Source organism: Barbus barbus (assembly GCF_936440315.1).
Source record: "Barbus barbus genome assembly, chromosome: 29".
Taxonomy (NCBI): Eukaryota; Metazoa; Chordata; class Actinopteri; order Cypriniformes; family Cyprinidae; genus Barbus; species Barbus barbus.
In genome coordinates this window covers 16,429,352-16,451,053 of record NC_136757.1, presented here as the reverse complement: position 1 = coordinate 16,451,053, position 21,702 = coordinate 16,429,352, and the positions used below count along the sequence as shown (strand labels likewise).

The 21,702-nt window shown below is 37.3% G+C and overlaps 1 protein-coding gene across 1 annotated transcript in view; it reads right to left on the bottom strand.

Annotated features, from left to right (window-relative positions):
• LOC306849789 (kazrin-A-like) overlaps positions 1-21,702 on the bottom strand; it is a gene marked incomplete at its 5' end in the record, with an annotated part of 34,148 nt that overhangs the window by 7,704 nt on the left and 4,742 nt on the right. The window contains 7 exons of the mRNA XM_079385103.1: positions 1-75; positions 204-378; positions 1,743-1,826; positions 2,038-2,208; positions 2,328-2,464; positions 4,717-4,908; positions 11,044-11,127. The exon at positions 1-75 is cut by the window's left edge and continues 110 nt beyond it. Coding sequence (XP_079241229.1) covers positions 1-75; positions 204-378; positions 1,743-1,826; positions 2,038-2,208; positions 2,328-2,464; positions 4,717-4,908; positions 11,044-11,127 — 918 coding nt within the window. The remainder of the gene's footprint in view (positions 76-203; positions 379-1,742; positions 1,827-2,037; positions 2,209-2,327; positions 2,465-4,716; positions 4,909-11,043; positions 11,128-21,702) is intronic.

Below are 21,702 nucleotides of genomic sequence, written 5' to 3'. Positions count from 1 at the left end.
GACTGATCCTGGCTGCGGCTGATAACATCATGCTGATGCCGTCAGCATCGCACATGCACGGTGATGCTTTCAGTACTAACAGACACAAACATTAGGAGAATTAGGAGGCTGATTTTAACTCATTTAGCATAAGTAATTGTCAGCTTTCTGGTTGAGATCTTTAAATAGACAAGTGTAGTGTGTGTGTGTTTGTATGTGTATACCCTGTCTGTCCATTGAGTGGTAAAGGTTTTGTTGACTCTGTCGTATCGCCGCAGTCAGAGGAAGCTCTGCATGCATCGCCCACTCTTGGTTGCCGTTGACGACAGTTTCTGTGGGCATGGCCAGCGAGTGTCGCTTAGGAACATCCTTAGTGAGAGTAGCCAGAGACTGTTTTGCCTGGAACACATAAACAGATTTAATTCAATACGGTCCACTTCCTTGTCCAGAGAGTGTGTTGTAAACAAATGTAAAACGTGTGAAAATGAAAGTGTACTGCCCAGAACAACCGCTCTAAACACTTCACAGTATTCTGGAGCTAAAGTCAAGTTATTTATAGGCCCACACAGAATCTGCACTCAGAGGATTCGGCGGGAAAATATTACATATGTCTACATATGAACCATCAAAATTTGACATGCCTTGTTCCCCCCTTATGTGTTCATTCTCAGTGTTCATTACATTTCTATTTGTATATTTTCTATATATGAGCATAAGAGGCTATACACAACACTGCCATTCAAAAGTTTGGGATCAGTAAAAATTATGTGTTTTAATGGAGTCTCTTATGCTCATCAAGGCTGTATTTATTTGATCAATACAGAAAAAACAATAATATTGTGAAATATTATTTTTAATTTTTATTTACTATTTTAATATACTTTAAAATATAATTTATTTATTTGATGCTGCACTGAATTTTCATCAGCCATTACTCCAGGCCTCCTTGTCACATGATCCTTCAGAAATCCTTCTAATATATTGATTTGTAATCAATGTTGGAAACTGTTGTGCAGCTTAATATTTTTTTGGAACCTGTTATATAAGTCTTTACTATCACTTTTACTCATTTAACACATCCTTGCTGAATAAAAGTATTTATTTCTTAAAAAAAAAAAACTGACCCCAAACTTTTGAATAGTAGTCTAAATTTTCTATTTTAAATAAACACTGTTGTTTTTACCTTTTTATTTATCAAAGAATAAATGATCATTTTAAAGTGTATAAAAATAGAAAACATATTTGAAATTGCAATGATATTTCACAAAATTACATTTTTTTCTGTGTTTTTGATCAAATAGATGCAGCCTTGATAAGCATACGAAGCTTCTTTAAAAAAAAATTAAACATCTTACTGATCACAATCTTTTGAACAGCATTGTATATACGCAATCGGTGCAGAAAATGCTGAAAAACTGCAGATTCCATGTTGGGCCTAGTTCAAAATCATTTCAAGCCACAGTCATGCCAGAAAATAAGCCAAAAAGAGCTCCACCACCACCACATTATCCATTATCATTGGTTTAGAATGGCTCCCAAGCTCCTAAACATTCTACAAAACGAGCATGCAGAGAAGTACATTCACGTTCACAGTGAAGGAACAGAACCGCACATGCTTTTTCCATTCCATATACACAATGAGTTTGTTCTCAGAACAAAATACACGTGCAACCAATCAAGTTGTGCATATCAGATGGGGAGTCAACACTGCAGGCCAATCAAAGAGGGACTTGGGTTTGAGTGACAGGCCTGGCTGATCTTACCGACACTGTTTTGGGTGAGGCTGGTCTTTCTGGAGATCGAACAAACACGCGACTCTCTAGTTTCTGAGCCATAAAGCTACTCATCTGTTAAAGAAACACACACATAAACAAAAGCACACACGCACACACAAACAACTCAACACTGACATTTTTGAGCTACTCAGTTGACAGATCGTTTGCAGACACATGAAGACATTCTAAACAAGACAAAAACTTCAAATATCTCTAGACTCACTCATCCACTTAGAAGACAAAAAGTAGGATACCCTGCTTTTCTAAACTCTGTGTATCTCACCATAGTCAGTTCAGCCTCTAGCTCCTTGATCCTGCTCTCTTTCAGGTCCAGTGCAGATCGGAGTGCACTTGCATGTTCTGAGGCCTCTTTGGTTTGTCGGCGTAGGTCCCATTTCTCCCGTTCTAACAAGTCTTTTTCCCTTGCCAGAACTCTCACTGCATCCTCACTCTCCTGCAACAAATAAATAAGAATTGTGTGTTTGAATACTGAAGCATGTGTGTATGTGAGAATTTATGCATGTTTAAAGCTGTTGTGCTAGTATGAACGCATGAGATATGCATGTAAAATACTTTTCGGTGTTGCTCATAGTTGCGTATGAAATCTCGTAACTGCTCCTCACGGCTCTCCAGTGTTGTGTAGAGCTGCTGCATCTGATTCACCAGATCAGTTCTCTCCAACCTCAAACGCTTCCTGTCTGCCTTCATTGCTAGGGGAAAAGAGAGAAAGAAACAGACACATTGTAGATGAAAATTGCTGTAAAAATTATATATATTCTTGAGCATGTAATCAACATATTGGAATGATTTCTGAAGGTTCGTGTGACACTAAAGACTGGAGTAATGAAAATTCAGCTTTATTGTCACAGGAATAAAGTACACATTCAAATATATTAAAACAGAAGTAATTTACTTTAAATTGTAATATTTCACAATATCACTGTATTTTTAATCAAATAAATGTAGCCTTGGTGAGCAAAGAGACTTCTTTTAAAAACATTAAAACATCTTAACCAACCCCAAACATTTGAAAGGTAGTGTACTTCCTCAAGCCACATGATTATAGGTATCATTTATGTCCATAGCACAAAAGTTTAATACATAGATTTATGGGTTTATAACAAACCATAACCTTGAGTAGAAGTAACACCAATCTTTAGCTGATACTTAGCAAGCACCAATAATTAAAGAAAACATACCAAAATAAAAAAAAGAGAAAATGAAATAAGCAATTATTCTCTCTACGGAAAATGAAAATACTCATTTTAACTTTGCAATGTGTTTTACAGTCTAAAATGCTGTTTTATAAAGGTTCTGTGCTCTTCTATTTGCCCTGACAATCAACCTTCTGCTCTGCTTTAAATGGTACGAATTAAAATCCAATTCATAAAGACCTTACAGAGATTCACCTGTCAGTGCAGTTATATGTAATAGTAATATTACACCTTAAAAATGTTCTGCATTTGAAATCCTTTTCATGTGCTATTCAGATTGTGGTCTCCATCAATTTAAATACATAATACGGTTTAATTTGCATGTAACCATTCCCATTTACACATTACTATCATTCTCTTGATGTCCAAGATGTCCATTTTCACACACCAATCCCTCTCTCTCTCTGTCGCTCCCTCTTTTTCCTCTTCCAGGGTGTCTCTCTCTCCAGCTGTCTGTGGTTAATACTGTGTGATAACAGAGGCAGTAATTGACTGTTTTAGGTTGATTGTAGCCTCTGCTCTGACTTGCAAATTGCAGCTCGTCTTTTCCAAGGACATTAAGTCCATTCACCCACCACTTAAAGACTCATTATAAAGGAGCCAAACGGCACACACAAAAAGCCTTTTACACACTCATGCACACATACACACAGGAGCACCTGGTAGGAGGTGGAGAGAGATTGTGAATAGCAGTGAACATTCAGATCAGTAAATCCTGGAAGATCAAGAGCTCTTCAATTCCCCCCAAACTGTGCTTAAATACTGGATGTTCCTTTTCCATTAGCACACACAAATCAAATTATTAGTTTAAATTATTTAAATTAAATTATATAAATTATTTAAATCTAATAATTAAATTATTAGAGTTTTCGTTATCCTTCCATCTTTTACCGAAATTAATTTCTATAGCAGAAATGTACAATGGTTGTTTCAAAATTACTATTTTCATCAGTGATTTCAGTAGGCCTTTGCCGAATACTGCAGAGGGTGTTATAAGGCTGCTTTTTTTGAACGCACATATACTGTATATACACACAAAGTAACTGGGGTAAAGTTACTCTTCAAATGAGCACAGAAGAAAGAACCCACAACACAAAGCTGTTTAGGTGTAAATGATGCTCAGGATAACAGTTTAGCTCTCCCTGATCTAGCAAGTGAAACACAAACATCTATTCCAGCGTTACTCTAACACTGGGTATTGAGGGTCACAGGAGAAAGTAGATTTCAAGACAAAGTCAGATCAAGGAGAGCAGAATCCCTCGACACCTAAACATGGAGAATATTACGCCAGTTTTGTGGTCAGTGCTGTTCTGATTACTCTAGAGCTGAAAAATGAGCCACAGGACAAAACAAAGGAGGAGGAGAGATGAGATCCAAATCATTTTGAGGAATCTCAGTCTCGGCAGATTTAAAATGGTGCAGTCAAAACACCTTCAGGTCCTCAAAAGTGTTCATGATACTGGATCAAATGACTTATCTGAGATTCATTTAAACATATAATATAGGTATATAATATAGTAAGTCGATTGTAAATGACAGTACAATGTGCCAAAAATAAATCATTAATAAATTAATGAAATCAATAAATTAATCAAGCACTCTTTCTATAATATTTATTTAACACCGTATTTGTTTTCACTGAGCACAGGGTTTGGGCTTGTAAGTCTGTTGTTTATTTCAAAATGACAGGTCTAGCTTTGGCTGAGAGCTGAGGGTAAAAGGTCAGGCTCATAGTATTCATTTCCTACCTTGCAATGCCTCCTTTGCTCTGTCCAGCTCCTGCTCTTTCTGTGTTAGCTGCACGCGGAGCTGTGAGACAGACAGCAGCTCCACAGAGCAGCCTCCTCCTGTCTCCTCCAGCTCACGATTCAACATCTCCCTGACCTGCTTCAGCACTGACACCTCCTCCTGCAGACGCACCACCTCCTCATGCAACAGCACTACAGAGACAGGGACAAAGAGAGAGAATAATTTAACATTATAATGCATCACTGCGATGTTTTCCTGATTTATTTTGCTATTGAACAGTTGAATGTATCTTATTAAAATTATTTACTATTATTGTTATCAGAAGTGGCAAGAGCCAAGTGGATTTTAAACGCAACTGCAAAATAAATAAATAAACAAACATACTAAAAGTTTAGTGTTTTTTCTGTCGTTGTTTTGTTTAAAAGAAATTAATACTTTTATACAGCAAGGATGAATTAAATTAATTTGTGACAAACACACACATCGATCAGATCAACAATCTAATAAATATTCACATCACGGTTGGCTCTGAATGTGGGATTCGAAACAGGTGAAGAATCCTGAACACCTGGTGTTCCTCCTTGTCAGAACAGACTGAAGTCTTGACACAGGCATCTAATGCAGCTCTAGAATCTGCTTTAGTTTACTTTCAGACAGCAGATACAAGACAACGCTGCAGATCTGGCAGGCTGTATTATACAGATTAGAGCTGTAAGACCTCTGCATCAACTAATGCAAAAATGAGCCTCTAGAATGCAGATGCGACTCTAGATTAGCTGGGTTCAGTGGAGGGTTACGGTTAGCCTGAAGTTTCTTGTCCAGACAGGAAATTTTTATTGTTCAATATTATATAAGTGCATGGTATGAGTTTTCACCTGGACTCTTTGTGTCTTTAAAAACAGGATATCAGAGCCAATTCAAACAAGCGTAAACGAGGCCTGATCATGCATGCTCTGCATATTATAGTGGCCCAAAAAATGCAAACACTTAAACCATGTTCATTGCATTAGAGAAAAAAAAAACTTATCAAACCAATTGGGACACTAGACCTTTATTCAGAATATTTTTTTTTTACAGTCAGTTCCACTTAAGGTCTTTAAAATAAATGCCACTTGGTTTAATGATTTGTTAACCAAGGCAATGACATTAATAAATTTTTTGACAAAGAAATAAAAAAGGAAAACACAGCGAGAGAAACAGAGAGAGGCATGTGAGGGCTTCTATGCTATGTTTTCATTGTCTTGAGTGTTTTGGCCTTTGAGGACATTACAGAAAAGGGCAGCGATGTGATAGCCACATTCTGAAGAGTTTAATTCTATTAGTGTAGTCAACCACAAAATTAAACTGTGAGCCTTAGGGAGAAGAATAGAGAAGGAATGATCATTGACTTAAAATCTCTCACAGCACCACAAACAGCATTTCAAAAAATAACAGAGATTGTCCGCAGTAAAAGTTGCCTTTCTTCTATCAGATGAACGTTTGCATCATACACATGAAGTTCTTCTATCAGATGAACGTTTGCATCATACACATGAAGTTTGGACTTTATAGCCTATAAAGAGATTGCTGGCTTGTGATGTATGTGTGTTTGTGTGTGTTTGAATGTAAACACGCTTGATGATGTAACGGTCCATTCTGATGCCTCATTGCATTTACAACAACAAACTTTGAAAACCACTTGAATCACATCAGCCTATACATCATCTGAACACACACATGAACCCTCTCCCAGTGAAACCAGTCATGCAGCTACAAAGAAACTTTTGCTGCTCTCTGTTTCTCTCTAGCCTGAGGGGAAACGCTCACGATCAGTCGTGTACTCACCCGCATTCACCGCTCATCCCTCACTGTCGTCTACACCAAGTCAAATGCTCCAGACTACAAAAGAACCTCAGCTATCATCTCCTGCACTGAATCCAACAGCATGCCAAATTCAAAAGCTCAATCTCCCTCTTCACCTGCCATGAGCGACTCCCACTGGTTTACAGATATTAACTGTCCTCAGACCTCCCTCTTTTAAATGCTTAAAAAGGAGGAGCTACAACTGACACCACACACACACACACACACACCGGGCAAAAGGAAAGGAAGGATCTAGGGTCAAGGTGCAGAATTTCAAGCAGGTAATGACTCTCTTTTCAAATACATCCATACACACACACACACACACACACACACAGCACTCTCACTTGCCAAATTCCGGTAAGAGGAAACCACACACACACACACACACTTAAGTTAACAATCAACAACTAACACACGGTTCTCAGAATAACTATGAGGAAACCCCTGGTATTGCAATGTCTTCATTCAGTTGTTTTTCTCAATCAGTTTAGATCCAGGTATCTCCGTTTGTGTGTGTGTGTCAGTTCACAGTAACAGATTAAATTGAAAGTTGACACTTATACAGCACATACTGTCAAGCATCACTTTTTTGCCCGGGAAGTTTCACTGTTAGAAATTTTATAATAAAAACAGTTGCTGAAATACAAAAACAACAAAAAAATGTCAAATAGTAATTCGGTATCACTTTACAAAAACATCCCATTAGTTAAAGTTAGTTAATGCATTAACTAACAATGAGAAATATTTTTCCTACAGTATATATTTAGCATTGTTGGTTTATTTTCTCTCAAGTCCATTAAATAATATTATTACATAAAACTTTTGATTTTAATAATGTATAATATTAATAAATGCTCATCAGTTCATGTTAACTGTATGTAAGTTAACAAATGTTAACAAATTGAACCTTATTTTAAAGTGTTAAAATATTTATCTTCTGATAAAACTAGTCATATCATGCGTTACAATCAGCCCTGTAATAAACTATTTTTAAATAAATTATTATTATATTTAACATCATAAGCCTAATTATTGTACAGTTGCTTTTTCTTGCACACACTACCATTTAACAGTTAAGGGTCTGTAAGTGTGTGTGTGTGTGTTTCAAAGAAGTCTCCTAGGCTCACTACAGCTGCATTTTTTTTTTATCAACAATACAGTAAAAATGACAATATTGTGAAATATTGCTACAAGACATTTCTATTATCAATGATAAAAACAGCTGATCAATTTAATGTATTTGTGCTGAATAAAAAAAATTATTTAAAATCTTACTGAACCCAAATGCTAGTTTATAAATTTCTCTTTCCAAAAAAGGCAGGCAGATTTGTAGTAGTCTGTGAATTATGAAAAAAAAATTGCCAGCAAATTTTTAAATGACTTTTTTTAATTCACAGGGGATCAAACCCACGATCTTGTTGTGGGCAACATCATTCTGTATCAGTTGAGCTGCCTGTACAAATGGCTGTCTCTCAAAAGTGCGCAAGGGACCCAGTCCCAAATTGCATTTTTGGCCATGAAATACCCCAAATGCAGTAAAGCAGTGTTAATTTTGGCAGGCATTTTTGATTTAGTCTTAGTCTTTATCTTGAGACGAAAATGCTTAATAGTCTTAGTCACATTTTAGTCATTTGAGTCTTTCATAGTTTTAGTCGACGAAAAGTCATTGCATTGTCAACTTTTAACCATTACTTAGTCAAACTGCAGTTACCAACATTTATTTTGGTAGCTATTTTATATGTAGTATTCAAACAAAAATAGTCATCAATTCTTCTCTCTTTAGACCAAATCAATTAAGCTTAGTTATGAGAAATTTGAATCAAGGATTGAATTTGGAAAAACTGGAATAAATTTTCATTTTTTGGTAGAGATATAAATTAAACTCATTTTTCAGATACAGTAGGTTTACTTAACAAGTATACATTTATTTAACATCTTTTGTTGGTTAACATTTATGACAGATAATTAGGAATGCTGTCCATTTAAGACGGAAGGTATGCATGTAATAGCCTACTGACATACATTCAGTTTTCACCCACCCGTTTAAGCTCACTTAAACCATAACGGACTGTATTTCCATGAGATACTCTACATGAGAGACATTTGGACTGCTGCATGTGTATTTGAGCACTGAGAACTGATCGCGCGCTGTATGAGAACTGAAGAAGTGGAGCGTGCGCGAGAGAGAGTACTTCTATCAGCGCGTTTCCGCCTATCGCACCTTCACTGACTTTAAGTTAATCGACAATGAATTGTGACTCCCGGGAAAAACGGGACGTCTAGTTACCCACTCCCTAACCCTTCGGGTGCTGAGGCCATTGTTTCAGATCGCTAGTTCGCGTTTTGGTAGCCTATCCGTCCACTGCGGCTGCCATACTGAAACTAGATATGCAAACGCCCCTTATCTAATGACAGAGACGCACATTTTGAAAGACAAGACAGTTCATTTAGCCTATAGGATGTATTTTGAATGTCCGGTAGTCCTCAAATAACATTTCAGTCCCGTCTCGTCTTGTTAATGAAGACGCATAAATTTCGTCATAGTTTTTATCATCAGATATTAGTTTTAGCTCGTCAACGTTTCGTCTTAGTCACAGAAAAAAGGTTCGTTGACGAATATTTTTCGTCGTCGTCTTCGTCGACGAAATTAACACTGCTGTAAAGCTCACTGTGTCACATGTACACACACACTCACATTCACTCAGGTATTCACAAACCAAAACTGATACACACACAACATCTGTGTGCCTGATTGCAGCTGTGCTGCTTTTCAACACTAGGCTAAATTTTACAGATCCCTCAGGATGGTTTGTCAACACACACACACATTACACCTGTCAACAGAGTTCACATACACATACAAGCATACAATCCCACTTGCACAAAGGAATGTAAAGTGTGACTAACTGCTGTGTCAAGCACACCGTAGCCAAAGACAAACAAATGCAGGCAGGCATCACCTTCTTGACAGTTGATTATTCTAGTCTTTGAGTCACAGAAACAGCATTTACACTATATGAAGTATAATAAACAAACTCACAGGTGCCAACATAAGCTGATGAACCATGAACCAAATAAAAAAAAACAGAGAATAAATGAGTGATAAAAGAGTTTTGTTTAAGAACTGCAGCCACAGTCATTCCCTCTGTGGAGATGATAAATCAACTGGTTCATAATTTATAAACCTTGATTCATAAAAGCCAGTGATCAGAGAACCTGAATCAAATGAGCCTCCAAGAGTCAACCTGCAGTCAGGCCAAGAAAACACTGTAAGATAATACGGTAGTCTCTCTACCACTCCATCTCTCTTTATTCTCCCTGTATGATAGGAAAAGAAAAATAACCAACGGCAAAGAGGATGAAGGGCTGCTGACATGTTCAGTAGAGAGTGAACGTGCAGTCTTGCATAGCCAGAGTGGACCACTAGCATAATGCCTGGTCCACATTGCATCTTATTCTGGCCAAGAACCATTTAAATAGGTATAAAGTCGCCAACCACACTTTTTAGTTGATTTTACATGATGTAAAGCTGAAAAACCACAATAACAAGGCATCAGAGCTGTGCCGCGCTCAGGCTGAAGAAGAGTTGTCAGCTCACAGGGAATTGGGTTCAATCTGGGTCATGTCATGTACTTTCCACTGTCATGTAAAAATAAGGCAAAAAGTCCCTCCAACCCCTTCAAAAAACAAACAAACAAGCTCCCAAGAAAACAAACTGGCAGCTCATTCAAATGCACAGCAGTTCTCTTAAAAGTTGTATAGACAATGGTGAAATTAATAGAAAATCTCATAGCTCACAATTTCAGTAACCAGTTGTTTAGCTGAAGCGCACATTGCTATGAAGAGGTAACAAGTAAAGCGTTTCCTAGTAAATATGCACTACCTTTCAAAAGTTTGGGCTTTTTTATTTTAAAGAAATGCTGTTCTTTTAAACTTTCTATTTATCAAAGAATTCTGAGAAAATCTAACAAGATGAAGAAATGTGCCAAATCAACATATTATAATGATTTATAAAGGATCACTGAAGACTGAAATAATGGCTGCTGAATAAACAGCTTCATCTTTACAGGAATAATTACATTTTAAAATATATTAAATGAGATTTCACAATAATACTGTTTTTACTGTGTTTTTGATCAAACAAATGCAGCCTTGGTGTTCAAAAAAAAAAATCTTACGGAACAGTATTGTAAAAAATGTGTATTCCAATTCCCAGACAAAGCCAAGCAATCAGATCGGAGCTTATGATTTTGCAAAAACCTCCGTGATGTTGAGTGTGATTGTGTGTGTGTGTTCGTTCATCTTCTGGCTCAGAAAAATTCTCCACTCTCTATCTCTCAGGCAAAACCTCATAGATCACTCTGATTTTCAATCTGACACACACACACACATTTTCATTCCATTAGTCAGTGGTGCATTTTAGGGTATTTGAGCTTATCTGGACTTCCTTACATGCTTTTCAGCATGTACACTATTCTTACCTTTATCTAATGACGTCTCCTGAAGAACAACGTCACCTTTTTGACCAAGCTCTGTCAAAGCTTTCTGTCTTTGCACCAGTGCATCTGAAAGAGAAACACAGACAGATAACATTAGAATTGATCAACATTATGTGTTTGAGAAGTATTCACTCTTCTGGTTTCATCCCGATCGCTTCATATGGTTGGAAATTCACATTTTAGTGGAATAAATGTCTAGAGTTCAGCTTGAATGACCTCTGGTAGCAGCAGCAGTATATCTCACCTCTGATCCGGCTGAAATATCACACCACTCACTGCAGAAGGAACTGGAAGCATTTAACACACAAATCAATGCCAGAATAGAGGCTCAGCTACTGGATGCTTCTTATAACACCTTCAGGATAGATTTCAATGCTTAGAAAGCTTCTTTACCTAATTACAGTGAGCGTAATCTTATAAAACTAAATCAGCGGCTTTATTCTCTCTCTCTCTCAAGTGATGTTTTCACTTGTGTCCTCTGATCACCCATCACTCAATTTTAATTTCAGCACCGACGGAGAACCTGTTCAGCAGGTGCCACAGCGTCAAATATTAACATCCTTCAGATGAGCGTGATAAGATTCTTCTTAAAGCACTTACACACATGTACACATGCACTTGAAAAATACTGATTTCATGATTGTGAGTGACATAAAATCACTAAAGTGCTAAGTGCTAAGAGGTCTAGATTCCTTTTTTATCATTCGCTCTTCGGGTTTTAGCTGTAGAAGCATTATAGCAGACCGAGTGGGGTCAAAGTCTGAGACCACTAGGGGAAAAAATGCTTCTTTTTGTAATTTAATACAATGTTTTTGGTACAAATTATGTTCTCAGCAATGCATTTAGAGTGAAAAATGTGTCCTGTCTCTGGGTCTGTCTTGCATGCCGAGTTTAACAGATCGATGTTGAATGGATGAAATGTGTTGTTCCCCAGACAGAGAGACAAAAACAAGATAAAAGAGAGTGAGGGGGAGGAATGACATTTATAACTAAGAACAAAATGCAGCAGAAGGAAAATATCTTTGTCAAAACTTCAAACACAGCTAAGGCATTTTAAATATAGAATATGAACCGTTTTGTTCCTGGTGTTCTTGTAAATCCTTGAAAAGACCAATTGGGATGACTAGAGAGAAGTTAAATTAATACAATCGGTTCACCAACCAGATTTGACATTGCTTTTGTGTGCTCTGAGGATATGAAGTTTGAAATGTCTCATTCAGGGGTCAGAACTCCTCTGTCTCTCTTTGACAGAACGTCTGGAGCCAAGTCAGGACATGACCAGGGGTTGCTAAGCAACTGATGCCAAGGTAACAGCGCCCAAAACTCATATACCCATTTCAGGCAGAAGGTCATCAGAGGGGCCTAAATTTGGAAACAGGGGACACTAGTGGTGCCAAATACTTTTCCAGGTTACGTCAATTGAAACGGCAACCGATTTACAATTTAAAAACTGTCCTGTTATGGTATTAAAAAAAAAAAAAAAAAAAAAAAAACAATACCATCAATATGATGACAATGTTTCAGGTATTGTTGTGTATTTTTATGCAAGTTAATATTTATAATGTAGATCTATGTATATTTTACAAACATCATTTACAATGTTTATATACATACCAGTCTACTTGAACTAGTAAAATGTGCTTTTTACCTCAAAATGTACTACTAACCACCAAATACATGTGGTAAAATAAGAAAACATAATATAACGAACTAGAGGTCACTGTAATTTGCCTAAAACATGGCCAATACTCTTATATGGTGGACAGGGTAATACACAGAAAAGCCCTATTCAGACGGTAATTATTTCTCATGGGGACGCAAGTTATTTTCACCATTTACAGGGGGTAGTCTGTGATTTTATTGCCATCTGAATCCAGAATGTTAGTGTTTATCTCACTCTCACCATCCATGTACAAATCCCCAGCCGAGCTGAATTAGCTACTGTTTTTGGACAAACACCAAGGTCGTGTGGTAATTTAATTGCCATCTGAATCCACATCTCTGTTTTCCAGAAGAAATCATTTCAAAATTCAATGTTTAAATCACTGCCAATCACCGTATGGTAACTGTTGTACTTCGCTGTAATTTGCATATATATTTATTTCTGATATTCTGGAAAATGTTTACAAGAACAATATTTCATAACTGCTCCACCACATCGAATGGGAGCAGAAGAAAAGCATGTAAACATTCAAAATGGGTCTTTATTATGGCTGCCGGAGGTCTGCGATACAATTAAAAATGTGTCATATACAGTACTGAACATACCTATATCACGTAGAATTCATTTTATTTTCAGCAGACAATCATGTAAGTGGCCACGTGAGCAGCGCGTTCGCAGGTCTGTAGGATCACAGAACTCGCTTCTCCACTGTGAATAAGCTGCCATTCGAATCCACGAGTTCTCTCACTGTAAATGTATTTTTACAGATGTCCACATGAGAAAAAATCTGAATAGGGCTAAAGACTAAACACCAACACATGGCACTAAAAAAAATGCAATATGCAACACAAAACACCCTAATTTACATTATGCTGGGTACACACCACAAGATAATCAGGCTGATTTTGGGCCGAACTCCCCCCTTTCCGACAATGCTAGGTAATGTCCCGATTATCTTGGTGGATCTTATCAGATTTTCCTGTGGTGTGAGATGTGTTAAGAGTGACTGAATCTGCTCGGAAGAACGTCGGAGGCGCCCTGATCGTGAATCAGAAATCCTGATGTGTGGGGCAACCCTCGAGGATGAACATGCACTCGATCTGCAGATTATCACGTGAAACGAAACAATATCCAATCAGAAAGCGAGCTGACAGAAGCACAAAAGGATTTGGACACTATTAATCACAATTTCTTTCTGCCATTACCAAAGACTGTGACTTTAACGCCTTAAATCTATTCTTTGAATAATTACATACTTGTTTACTGAAATGTAATTTTCTTATTACTTTTCCTTTTTTATTTTATTTATAGTTTCTTGTTTATTGTTGTATTTGATGTAATTTATATGTTATTGCCCTTGTATATTCTTTGGTCTAAAATTGCAAAAAAAAAGAAAAAAAAAAAGAAATTGTTTATTCTCAAGTCTCCAGAGATTTTGCGAGATTTCCTGTGTTCACAGTCGGGACTCTGGTTGAAAATCTGTTGGTGTGTGGTGTGCTGTCTTTGTGTGCAGCACACCACACACTATAGGAGCAAAACGGTTAAATCTAGGATTTTTTTTGTCCTCATGTATGTGGTCTATCACACTTTGAAGATCTTTTAAGATTTTAAAAATCTCTTAGTGTGTACCAAGCATTATTGATAAAGACTTGAAAACAAAATTAGGCCAGCCGGGACTTCTGAGAATGCCTTTTGCCCCGTTTTCACCATAAATTTTACAGTAATTCTTAGTTTTTACATACAAAAACCATACATTTACATTTACAGTTTTTCACCATATATGGCAAGATAACAAATGTAGAAACATTGTTACATGGCGAACGAGACGTGAGGCGTGCGGATCCATGTGCAAACTTTTAATTATAAATACAGTCAGTGTCAAACACCGGCAAACAGAAATGGCACGGGCAAGACACGAGAGATCAAAACACAGAATGGCTCGGTAAGGCAGCTAACACTTGGAGAGGGTTATATGCAGAACCAGACTCAGAGCTAGACATACACAGAGAAGGGTTAACAGAATACGCAGAACAATACTCGGCAGAGAGGATGAGGAAGTCCATGGTTTAAGTAGGGTGTGTGATTGTGTGATAGTTCTCAGGTGTGAGCGAGATTAGTGCAATCAGCTGTATATGTGTCGTCAGTGCAATGGATGATGGGAATTGTAGTTCGTGGGTGAAGTGACACAGTGGTGTGGTGTAAGAGTCAATGTGATGGAGGAGTGACCTCTGGTGGCGAGTAAACAGAAGTCCACAGACCAGATTCGTGACAAACATGGAGCTCCTACTTTTTTTTTTCCAAGCAAATGCATGAATTCTTAAATGCAAAAACAAAAATAATAATAATAATCTTGCTTGCTTTAGGCTATTTGCTTGTTCAAAACAACAAAACAACAAAAAAGGCTTAAAATTAAGAGGCACTTGAATGAAATAAGTTTGGCCTCAGAATGGGATTAAGCAGAAATTGAGTACCTACAATAAGTGACAAACCACGACACTATTCCATTCAGTTTTTACCATGACGTTATTCATCACAGTTAAATTTGAGTGCACCACTTACAAAACTAAAAACTTTGAGAGATTATTAATGCAAATTATAAGAAATGAAAAAGCTTGGCAGTGCCGAATTAAACCCATGCACTGAATGAGATGTTCATGAGACACAAACAAGTTAATAACACTAAAAGAGAGATCTGTTTAAAGCGATCAGCTGAAGCTGTGCTGATGGCCTTGTACATTCCCTGAATGACAAGCGATCAATGTTGCTCTCACAGGCGTCTCTTCAGGCCTTCATCAAGCTGCTATGTGCTGAATTTGATTGCGCTGCTGATTTTAAAGTGTAGAGAGACCACCGTGAAAACTGTCAGTGCTTTTAATAAAGCCTTTAGCCTTTTTAACTTCCTAGCTTTAATGCCACAACTCTGCCAGCCCAAATCTTCTCATTGATCAGTACGCATGCATGTGCAGAGCTTTTTCCATCATGAATCCCAGTAAAATAATGTCCAGATGGCACAGCACTGATAAACACCTCTGGTTTAACAGCCTAAATATTGGAAAATTGATTTTGGTCCAGGACATCAAATAAGAAGTTGGGTTTGAATTAAAGTCTGTAACTGCAGAGTATAATGTCTGTGATCCAAAATACACATAAAACCCTTACTAAAAAATTCCAGTTTGTCCAGACAGAATTTGACATCTAGCTGTAACCTCCCAAACCTCATTGGTAGGCAGGGTACAGGGTTTATTTCAGAAGCATATCATCTTTGAGTGCTGCAAATAGCAAATACACACACACACTTTCTCTCTCTCTCTCTTTTTGGCTGGTAACCCCATCCAGTCGTTCTGATGCCAAACAGTAAACAGATATAAGCTCGCTCTCGACATCTGTGTTTAACATTATAGTGAACACTGGCAAACACCAACACATACAAACTGCACCCTCACAACTCAAACATTAACACAAAACGTTTGATTCACCTACTTAACATACTGTGATGATACCCTTTTAAAAATAATCCACAAATGTAATATTCAAAACTACACACATAGATGCTACAAACTGTAACCCAAAGTGCTATGTTACATACTATAAAACAACCACAACTGCATTCTTTTACAACAAAGCAAAAAATGTAACTGAAACCCTATCACAAGTCACATAAACCTTTAAATATGGCTGCACATTCAAATTTGGCTGATCAGATTACATACCAAGAGCAAAACTCACATGCTCCATGGCTTAATGACTGTCACAGTGTGAATGACAACAAATGCATTTGCTCTTTGTCACAGACAAAGAAGCTACTCACTTTTTTCCTCTGTTTTGTAGCCCCACAGAAGTAAAAGAGAGAGAGAGCGAGAGGCAAAACTGTCCTCTCAGCTCCTCTAGATCTTCCATACTAACAGAGCAGGTGGAATATGACACTCTCTGAAGTGTGTGTGTGTGTGTGTGTGTGAGGGCATAAGAGTGAAGTGAGTTCATTGAGAAGTTTAAAGCTATGCTGTGCAAAGGTTGATGCAGACTGCCCCTTTACACCCTCTCCCACACACACACTTTCACATAGATTCAACCCAATGTGTTATACTGTAACTGTGATAAATGAGATGTCAGCTTATGGATGTGCTGCATAAGGGATTCAAAATTAACACTCGACAAGCAATGAATGCAAGTGGAAATGAAAAACATTTTGAGGCCAGCTGAATAGTACATTTATTAGGAGCTGCACATAAATATCGAAGTGTTAGACTATTAGTCTGCCTTTCTTGGATCTATTCTCTTAATTAAATCAAAAGAGAAACAATTTCGACCAGCACCGGCTCATTGGTAAAATATGCAAAAACTTTTGCTAAACTCCAAAAACCTATTCACTGCAGTTTCCATTTGAAATGGACACTAGTGCCAGTAAAACACAAACAGCTTATTTCTTTTCAAACATATTATGATTACAGGCGCATCTGCGCAGATTATCCATTAAGAAAATCTTATTTTTACTTGGTTCCTTGCACAACATTAAGTTAAGACCTTAAAACACCTACCATACATTCTAAAAAATGCTGGGTTGTTCCAACCCAACTTTGGGTTGATTATGGACTAACCCAACTTTTAGGTTAAAAATTTAATTAAAAAAATGTTACCCAACAGTTGGGTTAGCCCATATTTGACCAAAATTCAGGTTAAACCAACCCAGCATTTTTAGGGCCAATTTTACTAACAGCTTGCGCCAGCGCAAACGGTCTTTTGCTGTTAAAATAGTACTGTCAGGTTTTACTAAAGACGCGCAGTGAAATTTATGGGAGGAGAGTATTCAAATGAATCACGCAACGAGATTTAATAATGTTTGCACTCGTCAAATTACTGGAATTTGCACCATTATTTAGCGCCCCAAAAAAGCAGTGGTAGAAGGGAAAGGATTTTTCCACATGTAGCTTATTAATTTATTTGAAAAGAACACATTATCCGAATACATGTTTGCCAAGCTATGTTATTTTTAATTTGCTTCAGGAAATAAAAGACGACTTGGGAACCCTCATCTAGGAGTCACGCAAAACCAATTCTATCAAAACTGTTGCAACCCTTCATTTTTTGGCCTCAGGTGCTTTTCAATGTACTGTGGCTTATTTATTTCTTTATTGTTTATTCACGACTACATTAATTTACACTGCGCTTGGTATATTGAGTTGGCCGATATGTAAATTAGATATTGCGTGAATTTGCATGTGTGTTCTTTAATTTGTGCGTTGTTAGTAAATCACCCGCAGACATTTCCATGCACATCGGCGCCATTTTGGAATTGCGCTCTTGCGCTAATTTGCCCTGTTTAGTAAAACTGGCCCTTAGAGTGTAGTGCATGATTTGTAAACTAATTCATTTTGATGTTTGCATCACATATGTATGGCTTTTTATGACATGGTAAATATGCTCAGCAGCTCACCTGGTACAACACTTACACTTGTGATGTGGGGCACGTCGTGATAAAAGAGTTACAATAAAAGAGCACAAACTAAAATGCCATGCTGGCACACCAAATGCATTTTTATCTCATGTTTGCTTTTGTTAACACTATTGGTTACATTTAGGGTTTAACGTGATATGGCACGTTAACAGTATAGCTCTCCATTTTACTCCCCCAAAAAAGTGTGTTTTTCTGTTAATGTAATGCCACATACAGATTCATGGCACATAAAAAACAACAACAACAAAAAAAACATTAATGACCGGTAAATACTTATATCATCCTTGGCAGGTGTGGAAAAAAATAAATAAAAATATTTTTGGATTTTGAGTACATTCATGATTTATTGGTCTGGTTTCACAGACAGGGCTTAGGTTAAACCAGGATTATACAATAGTTCAGTCAGGACATTTAAGTAGTTTTTTTAATCATGCCTTAGAAAAAAACAATACTGGTGTGCATCTTCAGACCAAATAAATGCACTGACATATTTTAAGCTTAGTTAGTGCAAGTTTCTTTCAGTTGAAACAGCTCAGAATTACATTTTAGTCTGGGATTAGGCTAAACCTTGTTTGTGAAACCGGAGGTATGTGTTTAAATACAGCAACACACGTTCATGCAAAGTGACTCATTCAGAGATCAGACAAACTGTAATGTTCTTGAGGAGTAAATAGCTTCAATCAAGGGCATTGGAGCAGCAGCAGTACGTGCAGCTGTCAGGTGACCTGAACACCTTCAGAACGGTGATAGTCAAACATATCACCAGCAGTAAAGATTTATGAGTACAGCATTCATCAGTTCAGCATGCACGGGGGTACCTGTAGAAAAAAAAAAGAAAGAAAAAAGGAGAAAACAGAGGGATAGAGAGAAAGAAAGAAAAGGATGAAGGGAAAAAATGTGGTATTGGACCCGCATGTCTGAAATTCTTATTACTCAATGGATGCCTACGGCAGAGTGCGTTGCAGCAAAAGATAAAATTTTCTCAATTTGTGGTCTCATGACAGGCTGTAGCTTCCACAAAACTGATCTTTAAAAACACCAGATTCTAAGTGTTCTATAATGCAGTGTGTGGATACGTTTAAAATCCTTCATATCAAACCAGCAACAAGCAATAATATTCTAGGTAGCCGTTGACCGAAATAACTTCTTGAATAGCTGACGCCGATATCTAGAGAGCAGGGTAGCTATTTACTGATAATAATAATGAATATGATAACTGAAAATCATGATTATGCGTCATTCACAAGTTTCATTCACAAGCATTTCTCATTATTATCAATGTTGAAAAAAGTTGCGCTGCTTTTTATGGAAACCATAATATTTAGAATTCTTTGATAAATAGAAATTCCAAAAGAAGAGCATTTCTTTGAAATAGAAATGACATTTTTACTGTCAATTTTGATCAACCGTCTAAAAAAGGCCAAATACCAGTTGATTCACCTACCTGGCCAATTATATTTTTCACTAATTATGGCATCACTAGCAATTCTGCCCTTTGAAATCATGAATCGGCCTGATACATCACAAAGGTCTATGACTATTTTGTGTCTCAAGAGTGGCAAATCAGCAAAACAGCTAGCTACAGCAAAAAGCAATAAAAAACACTCACTGTTCTGGTCAATAGTAGGAGGGCAAGACCAATTTTTTGACTGATTATTTAATAATGACTGTCAAAAAACAAGTGAACCAGACTTTTCAAAGCAATGAAAAAGCGAGTCAGTCATATTCTCATAAGCATACTATCGGACTGTGTTTTGTTGTTTTATGGTGTGAAAATAAGTGTGTCACAATCATTGGTGAGGTAAGAGGGAGTGAACATCAACAAGACTGACACCACATCATCAGAAGACAGAGTAAGGCACAATTATCAGTAAAAAAATAAATAAATAAATGAATCTGCATTATTCAAGAGAATAAAGGTTAAAGTCGGAATTAAATGAAATTTCACTCTTTCTATTTTCTAAATGCATGCTATAGATTTATTGGGAACAATTCATCTCTTCATGTTTAATTTTTTAATTGACTCCAGGACATTTCTAATCATTTAGACCACTTAATACCCACCTCTGCAAGGTTGTATTCATACAATTTTGAGTGCAATGCCCACATCTCAAAACCCAAGCAGCAAACGATGCATAGAACCAGTCTTTTTTTTGTAGAATTTATAAAAAAAAAATTATTTAAAAGGCAAACTGTACAATAAAAGAAACAAAAAATAACATGCATGAATACAAAAACAACAATGGACTGCATGATTGTACGAGGAGAAAAGAGCAAACAACTGAAGCAGAAACAACAATTATCAGTTAGGATCAAGGAGAATTACTTTCCATAAAGGGATGTACTGGCAATTCTGTCAGCATTATCACCAGTTCTGTCTAAAATGGAAATACACTTCAAACAGTTATCAAAACACCTTTAGTTCCATTGTCAGTCGCAGCAAAAGAGACCACCTCGCAATACCCATTATTGCATCCATGAACATAATCCATCCACAAATGAGTTTTCTGGATCAAAGCAATGTCAACCTTTTTTCGTTGCAGTAGTTGTAAAAAACAAAACTTGCACGTTTATGGGGGCAGCTTAAACCATTGACATTACAACTTATATTAATTTTGGTCATTACTATCAAACAAAAAAAGTGAACTGAACAAATGAGAGAAAGTTATACCACTGCAAATGAATTAACTCAAGTCTGCCTTTAAAAACCCATTAACATAAAGAAATCCCACCCCATAAAACTTTTACAGACTGGGGTGAAAACCCCAGTCTGCAGCCTTCCCCTGTCTTAATCAGTGACCGTAACATGACAGCCAGTACCATTCTTTAGAACACCGCCATTAGCCCTATTATAAGAGAACAGAATAACTTTGAATTCACACGAGTAATAAAGTGGGGTTTAAAAAAAAAAAAAAAAAAGTATGTATACTTTCCATAACGAGGAAACAAACATAAATTATTGTATCATGTACATTGAAAACTGTACATTAGTGATACCAAGTTTCCTTGCTTACATGAAGAACTGCCAGTAGTGATTGTCACATGAAGTTCTAGATCAGTAAATCAGAATTCGAGTCACTCTGTATTATCAAACCCTTATGCCACATCCATCCCAGGAGAATGAGGAGCGGGAATGGAGCTGGATACAGAAGAAAGGTCTGCAGACCTGCCTCTTTCAATTCCTTCCGTATAGCACTGAAGGAGCTCCGCTTCTTTGCCGTCACGGGAGAGAAGTCGGGGAAGAAGCTCAACATCGCATCATCACCCGCTTTCACAGGACCGCGGCGTCTTGCTTCATTAAGAATCCAATTCCTGCCGTTGTAGCGTAACAGTTTGAAGAGAAACTCACGCGGTTTGGAGAGATCCGTTGAAGCTTTGGAGTAAACTCAATACGCGCCTTCGAGCTCGATATCTCTGCCCGCAAGTGATGGGATCCAGATCGGCAGTGACTGTTTCAGAAAGCCGATCGGGTCACCCTTCTTGGCCCCTTCAGGTAGTCCCAGCAGGCGGAGATTACTGCGTCTGT